This window comes from Salvelinus alpinus, chromosome 21, assembly GCF_045679555.1.
Source record: "Salvelinus alpinus chromosome 21, SLU_Salpinus.1, whole genome shotgun sequence".
Taxonomy (NCBI): Eukaryota; Metazoa; Chordata; class Actinopteri; order Salmoniformes; family Salmonidae; genus Salvelinus; species Salvelinus alpinus.
Genome location: NC_092106.1, coordinates 34,787,590 through 34,803,515, shown reverse-complemented (window position 1 = coordinate 34,803,515; position 15,926 = coordinate 34,787,590). Strand labels below are relative to the sequence as shown.

Below are 15,926 nucleotides of genomic sequence, written 5' to 3'. Positions count from 1 at the left end.
ATTTATAAACCACACCAGCCCTCTGCTGTCTCCACGAGCTGTCATCTGACAGAAGGCAGCTGTGTCCAACCGTGCTTCAGCCTTCTCTGTGAGCCAGGCACGTGCAGAGATAGAGGTCTGCCTGAGCACCTGTCCTTTTGTCCTTCTATGAGAAAAGTGCCCTTTCAGGTTGGTGGTGTTATTTAATTATTAAATATTTAATGAACTTTAATCTATTTTCTCTCTTATTATTTAAATTAACTTTATTCAAACTAGTTAATTTCACATTTTTGAATGTTGGAAAATGCCCCCTCCCCTGCTTCTCTGCCCGGGTTGGCTCATTCACAGGTCCAACTGAGTCTTGTTTATAGATGCAGATGTGAAAACATTTTGTCTCCAACTATCGAAAACACTATAAACACAAAATGAATTAGATAGAAATAGAGATGCAAGGCCTCCAAAGTGGCACAGCGGTCTAAGGCACTGCATCACTACAACCTGGGGTTTGATCCCAGGCTGTGTCATTACCGGCCGTAACCGGGAGTCCCATAGTGCGGTCCACAGTTTGCCCAGCATCGTCCGGGTTAGGGGAGGCGCCTGCAGGCTGACTTTGGTCATCAGTTGAACGGTGTTTCCTCCGACACATTGGTGCAGCTGGCTTACGGGTTATGTAAGCGGGTGTTAAGAAGCTTGGCAGGTCATGTTTCAGAGGAAGCATGATCTGACCTTCACCTCTCCTGAGCCTGTTGGGGAGTTGCAGCCATGAGACAAGATTGTAATAACCAAATTGGGGAGAAAAAGGGGGTAAAGAATATTGAAAAATAAAAAGAATACAGATGCAAAGTTGTTGGGAGGTCATAAAACTGGCTTGGATTACACTCAGAAATGGCCAACAGAGACCAGAAGGAGCGGTGGGGTATGATCTGTGACATTTAAGGTGCGGTGAAGGTGAGGACGGAGCCAGGGTAGAGTGCGGAGTGACAGGTGATAAATACCAGCAGCACTTATTCACCACACTGATCTGAAGAAATGATTCCAAGCTCATGTCCCTGGGCACCCTCCCCCAGCTCTCGTCCCAGCCCCCTGACCCTGCCCTTCTCCCCAAAATGAGCTTTTCACCTTTAATTAGCCCATGTCTGGTTCTGCTCACCGTCCACAGCGTATTGCTGCCTATACCCATTAACACTAAAAACCTGTTTGGAGAAAACAAATGACTTCTGCCTCCTTTTCTGAAGTGCGTTTAACAATGTCCTCGAGCCACCGTTTTCCATCGTGTGAGGAAGTTTCGGCAAACAAGACATCCATCAAATTGACAGACAAAACAAATTACAAGGCGAACAGAACCTTAATGTGTCACCGAAGCTAATGGTATCAAGGCTGGCTGCCAGTCGACCCAGACACTAGCTTGCTCTCTCCTCTCACTCTCTACCCTGGCCTGGTCTTTCAACTAACAGACCTGCAGTTAAGTCTAGGTTCTAGGGAGATTACTATGTCTAAATAACATTAAGGCATTAACACCCTACTAACCATGAATCAAACCTGAATTCATGAAATTCCATTAACGCCTTGCTCCAAAGGCCGAGTGAGAGACAGAGAGAGAGAGAGAGAGAGAGAGAGAGGCCTTCATTCAGGCGTGATGTATCTGTGCTGTAGTCTGAGATTATGCTGAGAATGAATGGTGCAGGCCTCCTAAAGCCAATAAAAGTGTAATTACATGCCTTGGGCCTGGGTGACAATGCCTGTGCAGGTGACAGCTATCAGGGAGAAAGGCAGGAAGGATTACCTTCACTTTTCATCTGGCTGTGGCTCTGTGGCTCTGTGGCATGAAAACCTCACTCTGCAGGGTCACCTTGGATGGAGCGCTACAATTTTACCAGTCATTAAACTCTTAATCGAGCCTCAGTCTACATGCTCCCTCGCCGTCATCATTCACAATCGACCAAGGCTTCATATAACTTCTCTCTGTCATTACATACCCTCCACTTACAGTTGAAATAGTACAAATATATAACACTAGCAAAATCATTCCCAAAGACTAGACTGAAGTGGCACCGCCAGTCTATTAAACTCCAATGTGGTTCCACATTTTCTCATGTCCTCCCCGTCATACTGAGGCACATCTATATATTTTATCCTTAGGGCCTGCACATTCCCTTCTGTGATATCTGAGGTCTTATTGAATAATTGTAATCAAATGATCAAGTTAATATTCCAAAAGTTATTGTCCAGGTCCCAGGTAAAGTGTAGACTTTCCAGGGAGACTTTCCAGGGTTTGTAAACTTGCGAGATCAGGCGGCTTGCGAGGCTAGGGGATCAGTGAGGAGAGGGGAGAACATGTTAATATTCCGAAGCACCAGCTATTACATACTCAGAGATTGGGAAATATTTTTCAAGGGAGGCAAAGCGACAATAAACATTCTAATTCAACATCACAAACGTGCACAGGGGCCTAAAGCACCGCTAAATATGAGCTTACAATACCATACCCCAACCCATGGAGAGGCCTTTCACATGAGGAGGACAACAGAGGCCAAGATTATCACAGTCACGCTCAGGTGTTCATTACACAATCACAGCCTTTCTCGAATTGAAATTCAGCCAGCATAAAATGGCAATGCTTCGCTACAAAAACAAGTGCTGCATTTCTTTGATTTGCCTCTGTACACTTTGCAGAAAAGAGACAGACTAACAAACCCTAACAAATTAATGGCTGGTTCAAATGTGAGTATTTTAAAGTGCAAAATATCTCTACAGTACTTGTTTGCAACCATAGCACAAACCCCATCATTCAGACTCAGCCAGAATGTCTGAGGAGGTTCTGAGGAACTCTGAATAATACGCACCACTGGTTCTCCAAGCTCCAGATGATGATTTGGTGAAGAAATAACCCATTGAATATGCCATATTTAAATAGGACTGATAACACAACTGTTATCTTAATTCATCAATCTGAGTAATGAGCACATGCAGTAAATTCATTATTATGCACTATTAGTGGGTAAATGAAGGGCTTGGGGGTTAATTAGCTAGTGGGATAAGGACAGTGTTAATAATGCAGCACTAACACAGGACAGGTAATAACAGCTCTGAATGTCACCGAAGACTGGACTGATGAACTTCTGCTAGGGAAGTTAGCTGAAATCTGATTTAGACTTCAAAATGTTTGATACCTCTTTGAACTCTGCAAATTGTTTGAGGTACAGTGGGGCAAAAAAGTATTTAGTCAGCCACCAATTGTGCAAGTTCTCCCACTTAAAAATATGAGAGAGGCCTGTAATTTTCATCATAGGTACACTTCAACTATGACAGACAAAATGAGGGAAAAAAATCCAGAAAATCACATTGTAGGATTTTTAATGAATTTATTTGCAAATTATGGTGGAAAATAAGTATTTGGTCACCTACAAACAAGCAAGATTTCTGGCTCTCACAGACCTGTAACTTCTTCTTTAAGAGGCTCCTCTGTCCTCCACTCGTTACCTGTATTAATGGCACCTGTTTGAACTTGTTATCAGTATAAAAGACACCTGTCCACAACCTCAAACAGTCACACTCCAAACTCCACTATTGCCAAGACCAAAGAGCTGTCAAAGGACACCAGAAACGAAATTCTAGACCTGCACCAGGCTGGGAAGACTGAATCTGCCATAGGTAAGCAGCTTGGTTTGAAGAAATCAACTGTGGGAGCAATTATTAGGAAATGGAAGACATACAAGACCACTGATAATCTCCCTCGATCTGGGGCTCCACGCAAGATCTCACCCCGTGGGCTCAAAATGATCACAAGAACGGTGAGCAAAAATCCCAGAACCACACGGGGGAACCTAGTGAATGACCTGCAGAGAGCTGGGACCAAAGTAACAAAGCCTACCATCAGTAACACACTACGCCGCCAGGGACTCAAATCCTGCAGTGCCAGACGTGTCCCCCTGCTTAAGCCAGTACATGTCCAGGCCCGTCTGAAGTTTGCTAGAGAGCATTTGGATGATCCAGAAGAAGATTGGGAGAATGTCATATGGTCAGATGAAACCAAAATATAACTTTTTGGTAAAAACTCAACTCGTCGTGTTTGGAGGACAAAGAATGCTGAGTTGCATCCAAAGAACACCATACCTACTGTGAAGCATGGGGGTGGAAACATCATGCTTTGGGGCTGTTTTTCTGCAAAGGGACCAGGACGACTGATCCGTGTAAAGGAAAGAATGAATGGGGCCATGTATCGTGAGATTTTGAGTGAAAACCTCCTTCCATCAGCAAGGGCATTGAAGATGAAACGTGGCTGGGTCTTTCAGCATGACAATGATCCCAAACACACCGCCCGGGCAACGAAGGAGTGGCTTCGTAAGAAGCATTTCAAGGTCCTGGAGTGGCCTAGCCAGTCTCCAGATCTCAACCCCATAGAAAATCTTTGGAGGGAGTTGAAAGTCCGTGTTGCCCAGCAACAGCCCCAAAACATCACTGCTCTAGAGGAGATCTGCATGGAGGAATGGGCCAAAATACCAGCAACAGTGTGTGAAAACCTTGTGAAGACTTACAGAAAACGTTTGACCTCTGTCATTGCCAACAAAGGGTATATAACAAAGTATTGAGATAAACTTTTGTTATTGACCAAATACTTATTTTCCACCATAATTTGCAAATAAATTCATTAAAAATCCTACAATGTGATTTTCTGGATTTTTTCTTCTCATTTTGTCATAGTTGAAGTGTACCTATGATGAAAATTACAGGCCTCTCTCATCTTTTTAAGTGGGAGAACTTGCACAATTGGTGGCTGACTAAATACTTTTTTGCCCCACTGTATATGACAATATACTGTACTGTGTTGCATTGGATGTTGTAGAGCGATAGGTAATGATGCTTTGTGGTGTTACAGTGTTGCTTCCGTCCTTCTCCTTGCCCCAACCTGGTCGCGAACCAGGGACCCTCTGAACACATCGACAACTATCACCCACAAAGCATCATTACTTAACGCGCTACAAAAGCCATGGCCCTTGCAAAACAAAGGAAACAATTACATCAAGGTCTCAGAGCAAGTGACGTCACCAATTGAATGCTACTAGTGCGCACCGATAACTAGCTAGCCATTTCATATCTGATACAGAGGGTGCTTTACCGTTTCCTTCTACAGTACCATCCAGTCTGTCTCATCTGCATCCCAGGCCAGGTCTACTGGAACAATAATCTGCTGTTGCTCCACACACAATATTGGACAAGACAGAAACATGGAACATTTAGAGGCGAGAGTCATCGTACGCCACGCCAGGCTTGCCAGCTGTGATAATGATGTATAATTTAATTGAAGCCTGTGCTTCTATCCTCCACAGAACTCAAACTCCTCTTCACCTGTCAATGCATTATTCAGGATAATGGTGACCCTGAAATAGTAAAAAAAGCTTCTTATCTCTTTAAAGTTTTATTACAGAGAGCAAAGAGAGACGGGGGAGGGAGAGAGAGAGGGAGAGAGAGAGAGAGAAAGATGGAGGGGAGAGAAAGCAAGTCAGTAAAAGGAGCGAGTAAGAGAGAAAGACTGGTAAAGGAAAGAAACGAGAGAAGCATAAGTGTTATGTCCACTCTGAGGATTGCTGTTTTTGACCCTGGCAGCGTCATCACCTTGGCAACAGCAGAAAAAAATACACTAGGACAAAGCTAACTTTCTCCAAAGGCATCTTGGGATGTCTTGGATTGTTATCTAAAGGAGATTTGAACCAGGGATGAGAAAAATATTGTTAAAATGGCATTGGTTTACTTGAAAAAAAGACAAGTCAACAATATCACCGCAACAAGAAAGATGATGTTCTCCATCACCGTCATCATCAACAACAACATTGCCATCATCATCAATTCCATAAGATGCAAATGCCAGTATATGAGGTCACCCCGTGCATTCCTTCCACATGATCTATGAGAGTCAGCTAACTGCAGGGGGAAACACCCTCTATGTGCTGGGGATTCACTGAATAATGCAAAGATAAAGGAACAGCAATGGCTGACGTTCATAACAGTACTAGGCATAGAGAACTGACAATTATTACAGGGAGCAGAGACTTATACAGTCTGTAATTTAACCTTACTTTATAGATGGGTTAGCTGACAAAGTCACATGAACGATGTGTGTGCTTCCATGGGGCAGAAGTCAGCGTGTTGATGTGATTCTGGATGGCCAGATTGTTGGCAACAATGACAAGAAACTGCCATCTGGGGAATCGTAAGTGGCTCATTTTAGTTCGTTTCATCATGTTCTTGATACCGTGTCTTGTTTTGAGGTGTTTTGACTGATTTCTTGTCAATGCTAATATGGCTAAAATCTTCTAGCTAACCAACAACTGCAACGATGTATTTGAGAGACAACAAGTGCTCATTCTGCAAATGTATTTATGTTTTCAATAAACATTTTTGACCAAATATAGCTTACATGTTGTCAACAATCTCAGCCAACTCTGTCTATTTTGACCAATAGTTACGCACGAGTCTGTTTTGTTTCTGAACAACCACCCCGTCTATCTTGCCCTTAATGGTTTTCCAGTCAACAAGGTATGTTTTAAGTGTGTGTGTGTGTGTGTGTGTGTGTGTGTGTGTGTGTGTGTGTGTGTGTGTGTGTGTGTGCACTTGCGGCAGTGAATGTGAGTATGCACCCCTGTAAAGTCACCACAGTCCCTGCGCTGTAGCCAAGGATAAAAAGGCCGGAGTGAAAGAGTATCTGGCAGTAAAACCCACCTGCTCCTATCCATCACACTATAGTGTCATATTTACAGTCTGAAACTCACCCATTAAAGACTGTTATTGTTAGGTGCAATTTCCACTGCAATTAGATGGAGGCTTCATTAGAGAGAGTGTGCGTGGAATGAGGCAATTATGGTGTACTGTATGACGGTGGGGGGTAGACCTGGGGAGGGAGAGCAGAGCTATCCAAAGCTATGGTGCTTTACACATTTATTTAATCAGTAATTCCATCTCTCAAGTCTATAATAGCTCCAAAGAAAAAATGGTTCTGTTTCTGTTTAATTAAATAGAGGTTTATTGTTCTCTGCTTTGATTTATTTTTTATTGAAGAATCCTGGACCCTGTCAGTGGCCCTGGCAGCATTTCATATTACTCATCCTAATCAAAACACACTCAAAACGTTCAGTACACTTTCACTAAATACAAATGTTTTGGACGGTATTCATGTTCAAAATTCAAATTTTCACATTGTGTGAATGGATAATACGTTACGGCGTTAGCTAATGGGGATCCTAATAAAAATGACAAATTATACTGTATAATATAGATCTACTGTACTACAGAATATAGAGGTACTATAGAATATAGAGGTACTGCAGAATATAGAGGTACTATAGAATATAGAGGTACTATAGAATATAGAGGTACTGCAGAATATAGAGGTACTGCAGAATATAGAGGTACTATAGAATATAGAGGTACTATAGAATATAGAGGTACTATAGAATATAGAGGTACTATAGAATATAGAGGTACTGCAGAATATAGAGGTACTGCAGAATATAGAGGTACTATAGAATATAGAGGTACTATAGAATATAGAGGTACTGCAGAATATAGAGGTACTGCAGAATATAGAGGTACTATAGAATATAGAGGTACTATAGAATATAGAGGTACTGCAGAATATAGAGGTACTATAGAATATAGAGGTACTATAGAATATAGAGGTACTGCAGAATATAGAGGTACTATAGAATATAGAGGTACTATAGAATATAGAGGTATTGCAGAATATAGAGGTACTATAGAATATAGAGGTACTATAGAATATAGAGGTACTATAGAATATAGAGGTATTGCAGAATATAGAGGTACTATAGAATATAGAGGTACTATAGAATATAGAGGTACTATAGAATATAGAGGTACTGCAGAATATAGAGGTACTATAGAATATAGAGGTACTGCAGAATATAGAGGTACTATAGAATATAGAGGTACTATAGAATATAGAGGTACTATAGAATATAGAGGTACTATAGAATATAGAGGTACTGCAGAATATAGAGGTACTGCAGAATATAGAGGTACGATATAATACCAATCCAGTCAAGCCACAGTACATCCTGCCCTGGTGTGCGAAGAGTCTATCTCATACAGAGAAACACATTCAGTCAAAGAAGTTATAATCCATCATGAAAAAAAACACTGAACTGCATCAACTCTAGAGTCATATGATGTGAGGTACTCAATGCCCAGGGAACACAACAAAATAAATGAAGAACACAATTTCCCTCGCACGTGTTTGATATCACTTGTCTACCTATTGAATAATGGACCTCCCTGTTCTTGTCATGGCGGCTTGGCCCAATCTGTGATACTAGACACCATATGGGCAGGAAGTTGATGGAAAATTCATAACTCTTCTACAAAACCTGCTCTATAAATCTCCTCTTCCTTCTCCCATCCTCAACACAGACACTCAGTCTCAGGAGAGCTGAGAGAGAGTGAGGGGAGGGAGAAAGAGAGAGAGAAAGGTGGGGGGAGAGAGGGAGAGATAGAGAGAGATAGAGAGAGCAGTGCATTGCATACTGTAGTCTGTTGTGGTGTAGCACTACTCTTCCAGGGGTTGCCTCAGCTGGGTTCTCTTTAGTAAGTCAGGGGTCGGAGCCAGCAGGAAAAATGAGCCTCCAGAACCTGAGTGAGCTCACTTTTCATCTGTTATACGTGGAGCTCAGTCTGTGATATCACAGCAAAGCCTTCCTCTCTCCCTCCCTCTCAACCAGCCCTAGCTGGTCTCATAGACAAGACGTAACATGGTAAATGAAAATCCGAGGCATGGTTACATAAGACAGACGGTTACTTAAGGCAAAAACTAAAGGAGGTTGGTCGGGGTGGATGGGTTAGCGTTTAATGTGAACATCTAGCAACCCAAAGGTTAAGTGTTCAAATCTTATCATGGACAACTTTAGCATTTTGCCTAATTAGCAACTTTTACCCTTACATTAACCTAACCTTAACCCCTAACCCAGCGTTTCCAAAAACTCTGTCCATGGTTTTAAGGTTAGGGCAGTGTCCTTCCAGACTCACATTAAGCATCTACAATCCAAAATTAAATCAAGAATCGGCTTCCTATTTCGCAACAAAGCCTCCTTCACTCATGCTGCTAAACATACCCCCGTAAAACTGACTGTCCTACCAATCCTTGACTTCGGCGATGTCATTTACAAAATAGCCTAAAACACTCTACTCGGCAAACTGGATGTAGTCTATCACAGTGCCATCCGTTTTATCACCAAAGCCCCATATACTACCCACCACTGCGACCTGTATGCTCTCGTTGGCTTCATATTCGTTTCATATTGGCTTCATATTCGTCGCAAAACCCACTGGCTCTAGATCATCTACAAGTCTTCGCTAGGTAAAGCCCCGCCTTATCTCAGCTCACTTGTCACCATAGCAACACCCACCCGTAGCACGCACTCCAGCAGGTATATTTCACTGGTCATCCCCAAAGTCAACACTTCATTGGCCACCTTTCCTTCCAGTTCTCTGCTGCCAATGACTGGAAAGAATTGCAAAAATCACTGAAGCTGGAGTCTTATATCTCCCTCTCTAACTTTAAGCATCAGCTGTCAGAGCAGCTTACCGATCACTGTACCTGTACACAGCCAATCTGTAAATAGCACTCCCAACTACCTCATCCCCATATTGCTACTTATCCTCTTGCTCTTTGCACCCCAGTATCTCTACTCGCACATCATTATCTGCACATCTATCACTCCAGTTTTAATGCTAAGTTGTAATTATTTCACCACCCTGGCCTATTTATTGCCTTACCTCCCTAACCTTACTACATCTGCACACACTGTACATAGATTGTTCTATCGTGTTATTGACTGTACGTTTATGTGTAACGCTGTGTTGTTTTTGTCGCACTGCTTTGCTTTATCTTCGCCAGGTCGAAGTTGTAAATGAGAACTTGTTCTCAACTGGCCTACCTGGTTAAATAAAGGTGAAATTAAAAAAATTAAAAAAATAAAGTTTCCCAAACTCAGTCCTCAGGACCCCAAGGGGTGGACGTTTCAGTATTTTCCCTAACACTACACAGCTGATTCAAGTTATCAAAGCTTGATTATTCGTTGATTATTTGAATTAGCTGTGTAATGCTAGGGCAAAAACCAAAACATGTACCTCTTGGGGTCCTGAGTACTGAGTTTGGGAAACCTTGCCCTAACCTTAACCCCTACATAGCTAACATTAGCGTGAGCCACCTAACCACGTAGCTAACTTTAGCCACAACAAATTGGAATTCGTAAACATAGCATGCGTATTACAAATTTGTGACATATTTTAGTAATTTAAATTTGTAACATATCATACGAATTGTAATTTGTAACATATCACATGAATTGTAATTCATAACATATCATACTTTCGGTCATCTACAAATGATTACATACAATACCAAGTGTAATATATAATACTAATTTGACTGTCTCTGATTTTGGTTTATTATGTTACGTCTACCCATTAGTCCAGGTTGACCAGCCAGCCAGGTAGCAGTACAGTCTGCTTCTCATTACCATTCACTGTCCTTAAGTGGAGTCGTAATATCCTCAATTGGTTTTCCTGTAGGTTCACTTCAATCTCTGACGTCCTCCGTAGGGCTCTAAGTGTGGGGTTAGTTTTGAAGCGGGCTTGGCAGGATGGGAGAAGAGTAAGAAGGAGAGGACGCAGTAATTCGCTGGGTTCTGGGCTGTGGGGCAGATCATGCATGCTGAGTTCCCTGAGAATGATGAGGAGAAGTTGTATACCATGCAGGGCCTTATGGGGGGGTGGGGGGGAGGAGAACTGAATACCATGCAGGTTGTAGGGGAGATGCAGCCTTTCCAGAGGAGGGATGACATTGAGTGGGTAACACCTCCGTAATCTGTCATCCACCCTACATCCGTACCATATCAAAACTGATATAAATGGGCTTGTACTCAGGACAACCCTCTACATCAAGGTGACTCTATATTCACGAGCTAGACAGACATTGACATTGGATGCCATTGGACTGAAATACTAAATAAATCAGCTGCAGTTTTGCCAACTCCATCCCAAGCAGGTAATTGCAGCATACCCATAACATGTTTAATCATTCCACACTGATCTCACCACATTCATGGTTAAAATTACTATTTTCAAACGGGATATGGGGCTGTAATTCGGCATGTGTAGCTCTGCGGCTGAAGAGCTTGTGCTTGGCTATGGGGTGATTGGTCAAACTGCACAAAGCATATAGCCAGGGGATACATGGCCTAATTACACTAGGGGAGGTCACTGGCCTCCGTTTCACCAAGGGATAAAGGTTGCTGGGATATCACACTGGAGATACTTTCCCACCAGAATTACATATTACAATTCAGACACACACTGAATATATTCTGTTTTAACCATTTTACAGATTACAATCAGACACACAGTAGAGATATTCTGCCTCGACCCTTTTACAGATTACAATTCAGACACAAACTGAAGATATTCTGTTTTAACCGTTTTACAGATTACAATCAGACACACACTGGAGATATTCTGCCTCAACCCTTTTACAGATTACAATTCAGACACGCACTAAAGATATTCTGTTTTAACCATTTTACAGATTACAATCAGACACACACTGGAGATATTCTGCCTCAACCCTTTTACAGATTACAATTCAGACACTGGAGATATTCTGCCTCAACCCTTTTACAGATTACAATTCAGACACTGGAGATATTCTGCCTCAACCCTTTTACAGATTACAATTCAGACACTGGAGATATTCTGCCTCAACCCAGGGGTTTTCCCAGTTTTTTCTTATCCTTTTCCCCTGACGATGGTCCCAATTTAAAGAAGGTTGGTATGTGTACTTGTTCTTATAAAATTAATATCTTAATCTCAAACTTCCTGCCTGCTTCTTCATAGTAGTAAAACCACTATGGTATATCAGATGTTGCCACATCTAGACACCACATTGGAATAGCTGGGAGCCTCTCTCATGCAGAGGCAGAATAGTGAGGAGATTGTCTGTCTAAAAACCCATCCCTCATGTAAAGAATGTTTTAAAGGTGCGTGAAATGGGAGTCTGGCAGGAGAGAAAAGAGGCACTTCAGGAGGAGCTGCTCATCCATCGCTCAGTGTGAGCACACGCTGCACATCTATCTGAGAGACTGGTCAATGTCATTAACTCAGGAATCCTGTGCATTAATGATCTTCTATGGATGGGAGGAGAGTGTGGGAGCAGGAACGACAGCAGGGAGATGCTTAGGGGAGGAATGAGTGAGAGACGGGAGAGAGAGAGGGTGAGAGAATGAGCAAAGAGCAAGGGAGCAGTGGCGGGCAGGCGAGCAGGAGAGGAGGAATCATTAAATGGATGGTGGTGGTGACGAGCGAGGCTCTCTCTTTGAAGACAGGCACACTCCGCTAGGCAGGAGCCATGAGAGCTAACAACGCTGATGGGCTGCAGGGAGCATCTCCCAGCCTTCTCATGGATGCATCAGAGCAGCAGCACAAAGATTAGAGGTTTCTTTTAATCCAAGGTGGATTAAACGCTGAGAGAGGAGGAGAGAGAAGAGGGCTCCTGTGGAGGGTTAAGGAAATTATTAATACCTCTCCTCTGACTAGTGATCTGGGTCTTTAACACAGAATCCCAGATGCTTGGGTGTTCAGATTAGCCTTATCTGTCACACACTCCCCTGGGCTTTGGGAAATGTATTGAAGATGCACCTTCCCTCTTTCTCTCCCTCCCCCCCTTCGCTTGGTTTAAACACTTTGGTACTGTACATCTCGATTATGTCCCACCTGGAAATGCACACCCTGTGAAACTCAACACACACTGGCAGACCACAGTCTGCACACACACACACACACACAAACTTAAGATCTTGGAGGATCAAATATGTAAATACATGTTCTATTGAGAAAGGAATAAAAACACCATATTTAGCAAAAAGGCATCTAGCTACAACCAAAAGGTGTTCTCTGTCTTGGGGCAAGGGCAACACGGGATGGCAATGATGGGAAATGGCATCCATGTTTTCATCACTGTCCCACCCAGGATGTCTCACATTGGGTGCCCGTTGACCTCTCAATCAGCTCAATAAACACAGACTACGACAGACGAATCAAAGACCTCAAACCCAGACCACCAACCAAATCATCAAATATCCCAGCAGGTCATCACTTACCCCCCTTGTTCCATCTGGCTTTAGTCCTTGCCTGGTGGCTGAGCTCGGGTCCGCCAAACAGCACCAAGAGAAACAAAACAAGTTCAAAAATTGAGAAAAATACAAACTTTTCCCTGGAAAACATGTCCAAGAGTTGCTCCTCGACCGAGTCCACTTTCACATGGCTGTGTTTCCCTCTGGTGCGGCGCGGCTGTGGCGCATGGTAACCCACACGTGGGCTGGCATCAGTCAGGCTGGAATCATCAGTGGGTCTCTGGCTCTGCCATACTGCTAGAGGCTGCTGAGGGCTGCTCTTCACTGGTCCTGGTCCTGAGGCTTTGGGCTGAGCCACATGTCTCCCCTCCTGGACGCCCCTGCCTCACCAGAGCGCACGGAGCCAGACAGAACACGCTATGGCACAGCTCAGCTCAGCGCTCCACTACTCTAATCTCTCTCTCACACGCTCACTGTTGCCACCGCTGCCGACGCCGATGCTGCCTCTACGGCTGCTGAGTTACTTCCTGCCCCCCCTCACTCCGGGTTTCAGAGGGAATACATCTCTCAGCGCTCTGACTCCGAACCCCACACAGCCCAGCCGAGGAGAAGAGGGAACGCAACCCACAGTCTGCCCTCTGGAAAGGGGTGTGGAGTGGGGTAGCGGAGTGTCTGCTGGTGAGAAATAACACAAACAGGCAGGCACGAGGACTGAGGGGAGCGTGGAGGAGAGGAACGAGCAGAAAAGGAGATCACTCCCTGATCCTGATAGCCACGGCAGCCGTACAGCTGCTCTTTAAAGAGCGAAAAGGCATTCACATGGAGCTGCTTGCATCCCACATCAGCCTGGCCAAGGTGAGCAGGAACAGGCTTTACTGGCAGAGCAGCACGAGGAGGAGGAGAGGAAGGAAGGAAGAAGAGAGGGAGGATGAGAGGAGATCTGTTGGAAGTGCCTTTACATGGTCCCATCTCTTGCTCTCTCTCTTTCTTTCTCTCTCTCTGTCGCTCTCTCTCTGTTGTGCGTTGCGGGAAGCTCCACGTGTACTCATGAGTTTCTCTTGTTAATTGCAGGAAGAAAAGTTTGCGGCATGACAGCCCCAAGGGCTCACACTCTCCTGCAGTCTTAGTCAGAGAGCCCTGTGAGAAAGCTTTTAACCCCTCAGCTGCCACAACACACCACTTAACAAGTTGCTTTTTAAGGCTTTCACACACATCCACTGTGACTCGAGAAATGTCTTCAATGACTGGAGAAATGTCTTCAATGACTGGAGAAATGTCTTCAATGACTGTAGAAATGTCTTCAATGACTGGAGAAATGTCTTCAATGACTGTAGAAATGTCTTCATAGACTGGGGAAATGTCTTTATTGGCTGGAGAAATGTCTTCAATGACTGTAGAAATGTCTTCGCTGACTGGAGAAATGTCTTCATTGACTGGAGAAATGTCTTCATAGACTGATGTCTGAAGAAATATTGACTGATGTCTGAAGAAATTTGCCAGTGTGATGATTGCTAGTTGTATCATAAATCCAGTTACAGAATTGTTAAAAAGCCATTTTTTTTCAAGGTGTGTCTGTAATGTGATGTTTTGTTTTTACTTACAAAACTATTAAAGTAAAAAGCCAATTTGAAATTGAAAACATCAGTCCTGGACTGAAGTACATCATGCTTTTACTCTCTGTTCCGGACGTACTAGACGACCAGTTCTTATAGCCTTTAGCCATACCCTTATCCTACATCTCCTCTGTTCCTCTGGTGATGTAGTAGAGGTTAATCCAGGTCCTGCAGTGCCTAGCTCCTCTCCTATTCCCCAGATTCTCTCATTTGTTGACTTCTGTAACCGTAAAAGCCTTGGTTTCATGCATGTTAACATTAGAAGCATCCTCCCTAAGTTTGTTTTGTTCACTGCTTTAGCACACTCCGCCAACCCGGATGTCCTAGCCGTGTCTGAATCCTGGCTTAGGAAGACCACCAAAAACCCTGAAATTTCCATCCCTAACTATAACATTTTCCAACAAGATAGAACCGCCAAAGGGGGAAGTGTTGCAATCTACTGCAGAGATAGCCTGCAGAGTTCTGTCTTACTATCCAGGTCTGTACCCAAACAATTTGAGCTTCTACTTTTAAAAATCCACCTTTCCAGAAACAAGTCTCTCACCGTTGCCGCTTGCTATAGACCACCCTCTGCCCCCAGCTGAGCTCTGGACACCATATGTGAACTGATTGCCCCCCCATCTATCTTCAGAGCTCGTGCTGCTAGGTGACCTAAACTGGGACATGCTTAACACCCCGGCCATCCTACAATCTAAGCTAGATGCCCTCAATCTCACACAAATTATCAATGAACCCACCAGGTACAACGCCAAAGCTGTAAACACGAACACCCTCACAGATATCATCCTAACCAACTTGCCCTCCAAAAACACCTCTGCTGTTTTCAACCAAGATCTCAGCAATCACTGCCTCAATGCCTGCATCCGTAATGGGCTGCGGTCAAACAACCACCCCTCATCACTTTCAAACGCTCCCAAAACACTTCAGCGAGTAGGCCTTTTTAATCGACCTGGCCCGGGTATCCCTTCAAAAAATGTAGAACCAGGAACAGATATAGCCCTTGGTTCACTCCAGACCTGACTGCCCTTGACCAGCACAAAAACATCCTGTGGTGTTCTGCATTAGCATCGAATAGCCCCCGTGATATTCAACTTTTCAGGGAAGTTAGGAACCAATATTCACAGGCAGTTAGGAAAGCTAAGGCTAGCTTTTTCAAGCAGAAATTTGCATCCTGTGGCACGAACACGAACTGAAT

At 43.7% G+C, this 15,926-nt stretch overlaps 1 protein-coding gene across 4 annotated transcripts in view; it reads right to left on the bottom strand.

Moving 5' to 3' along the window:
* The window catches only part of LOC139548283 (roundabout homolog 2-like), a 619,120-nt gene extending 605,064 nt beyond the window's left edge, over positions 1-14,056 (bottom strand). The window contains exon 1 of one of the 4 annotated variants that reach the window (XM_071357862.1): positions 13,146-14,056. In XM_071357862.1, coding sequence (XP_071213963.1) covers positions 13,146-13,269 — 124 coding nt within the window. In that variant the 5' untranslated portion in view covers positions 13,270-14,056. The remainder of the gene's footprint in view (positions 1-13,145) is intronic. The other 3 variants (XM_071357861.1, XM_071357864.1, XM_071357863.1) reach the window with 3 other exon arrangements.
* Between the last annotated feature and the right edge of the window lie 1,870 nt (positions 14,057-15,926).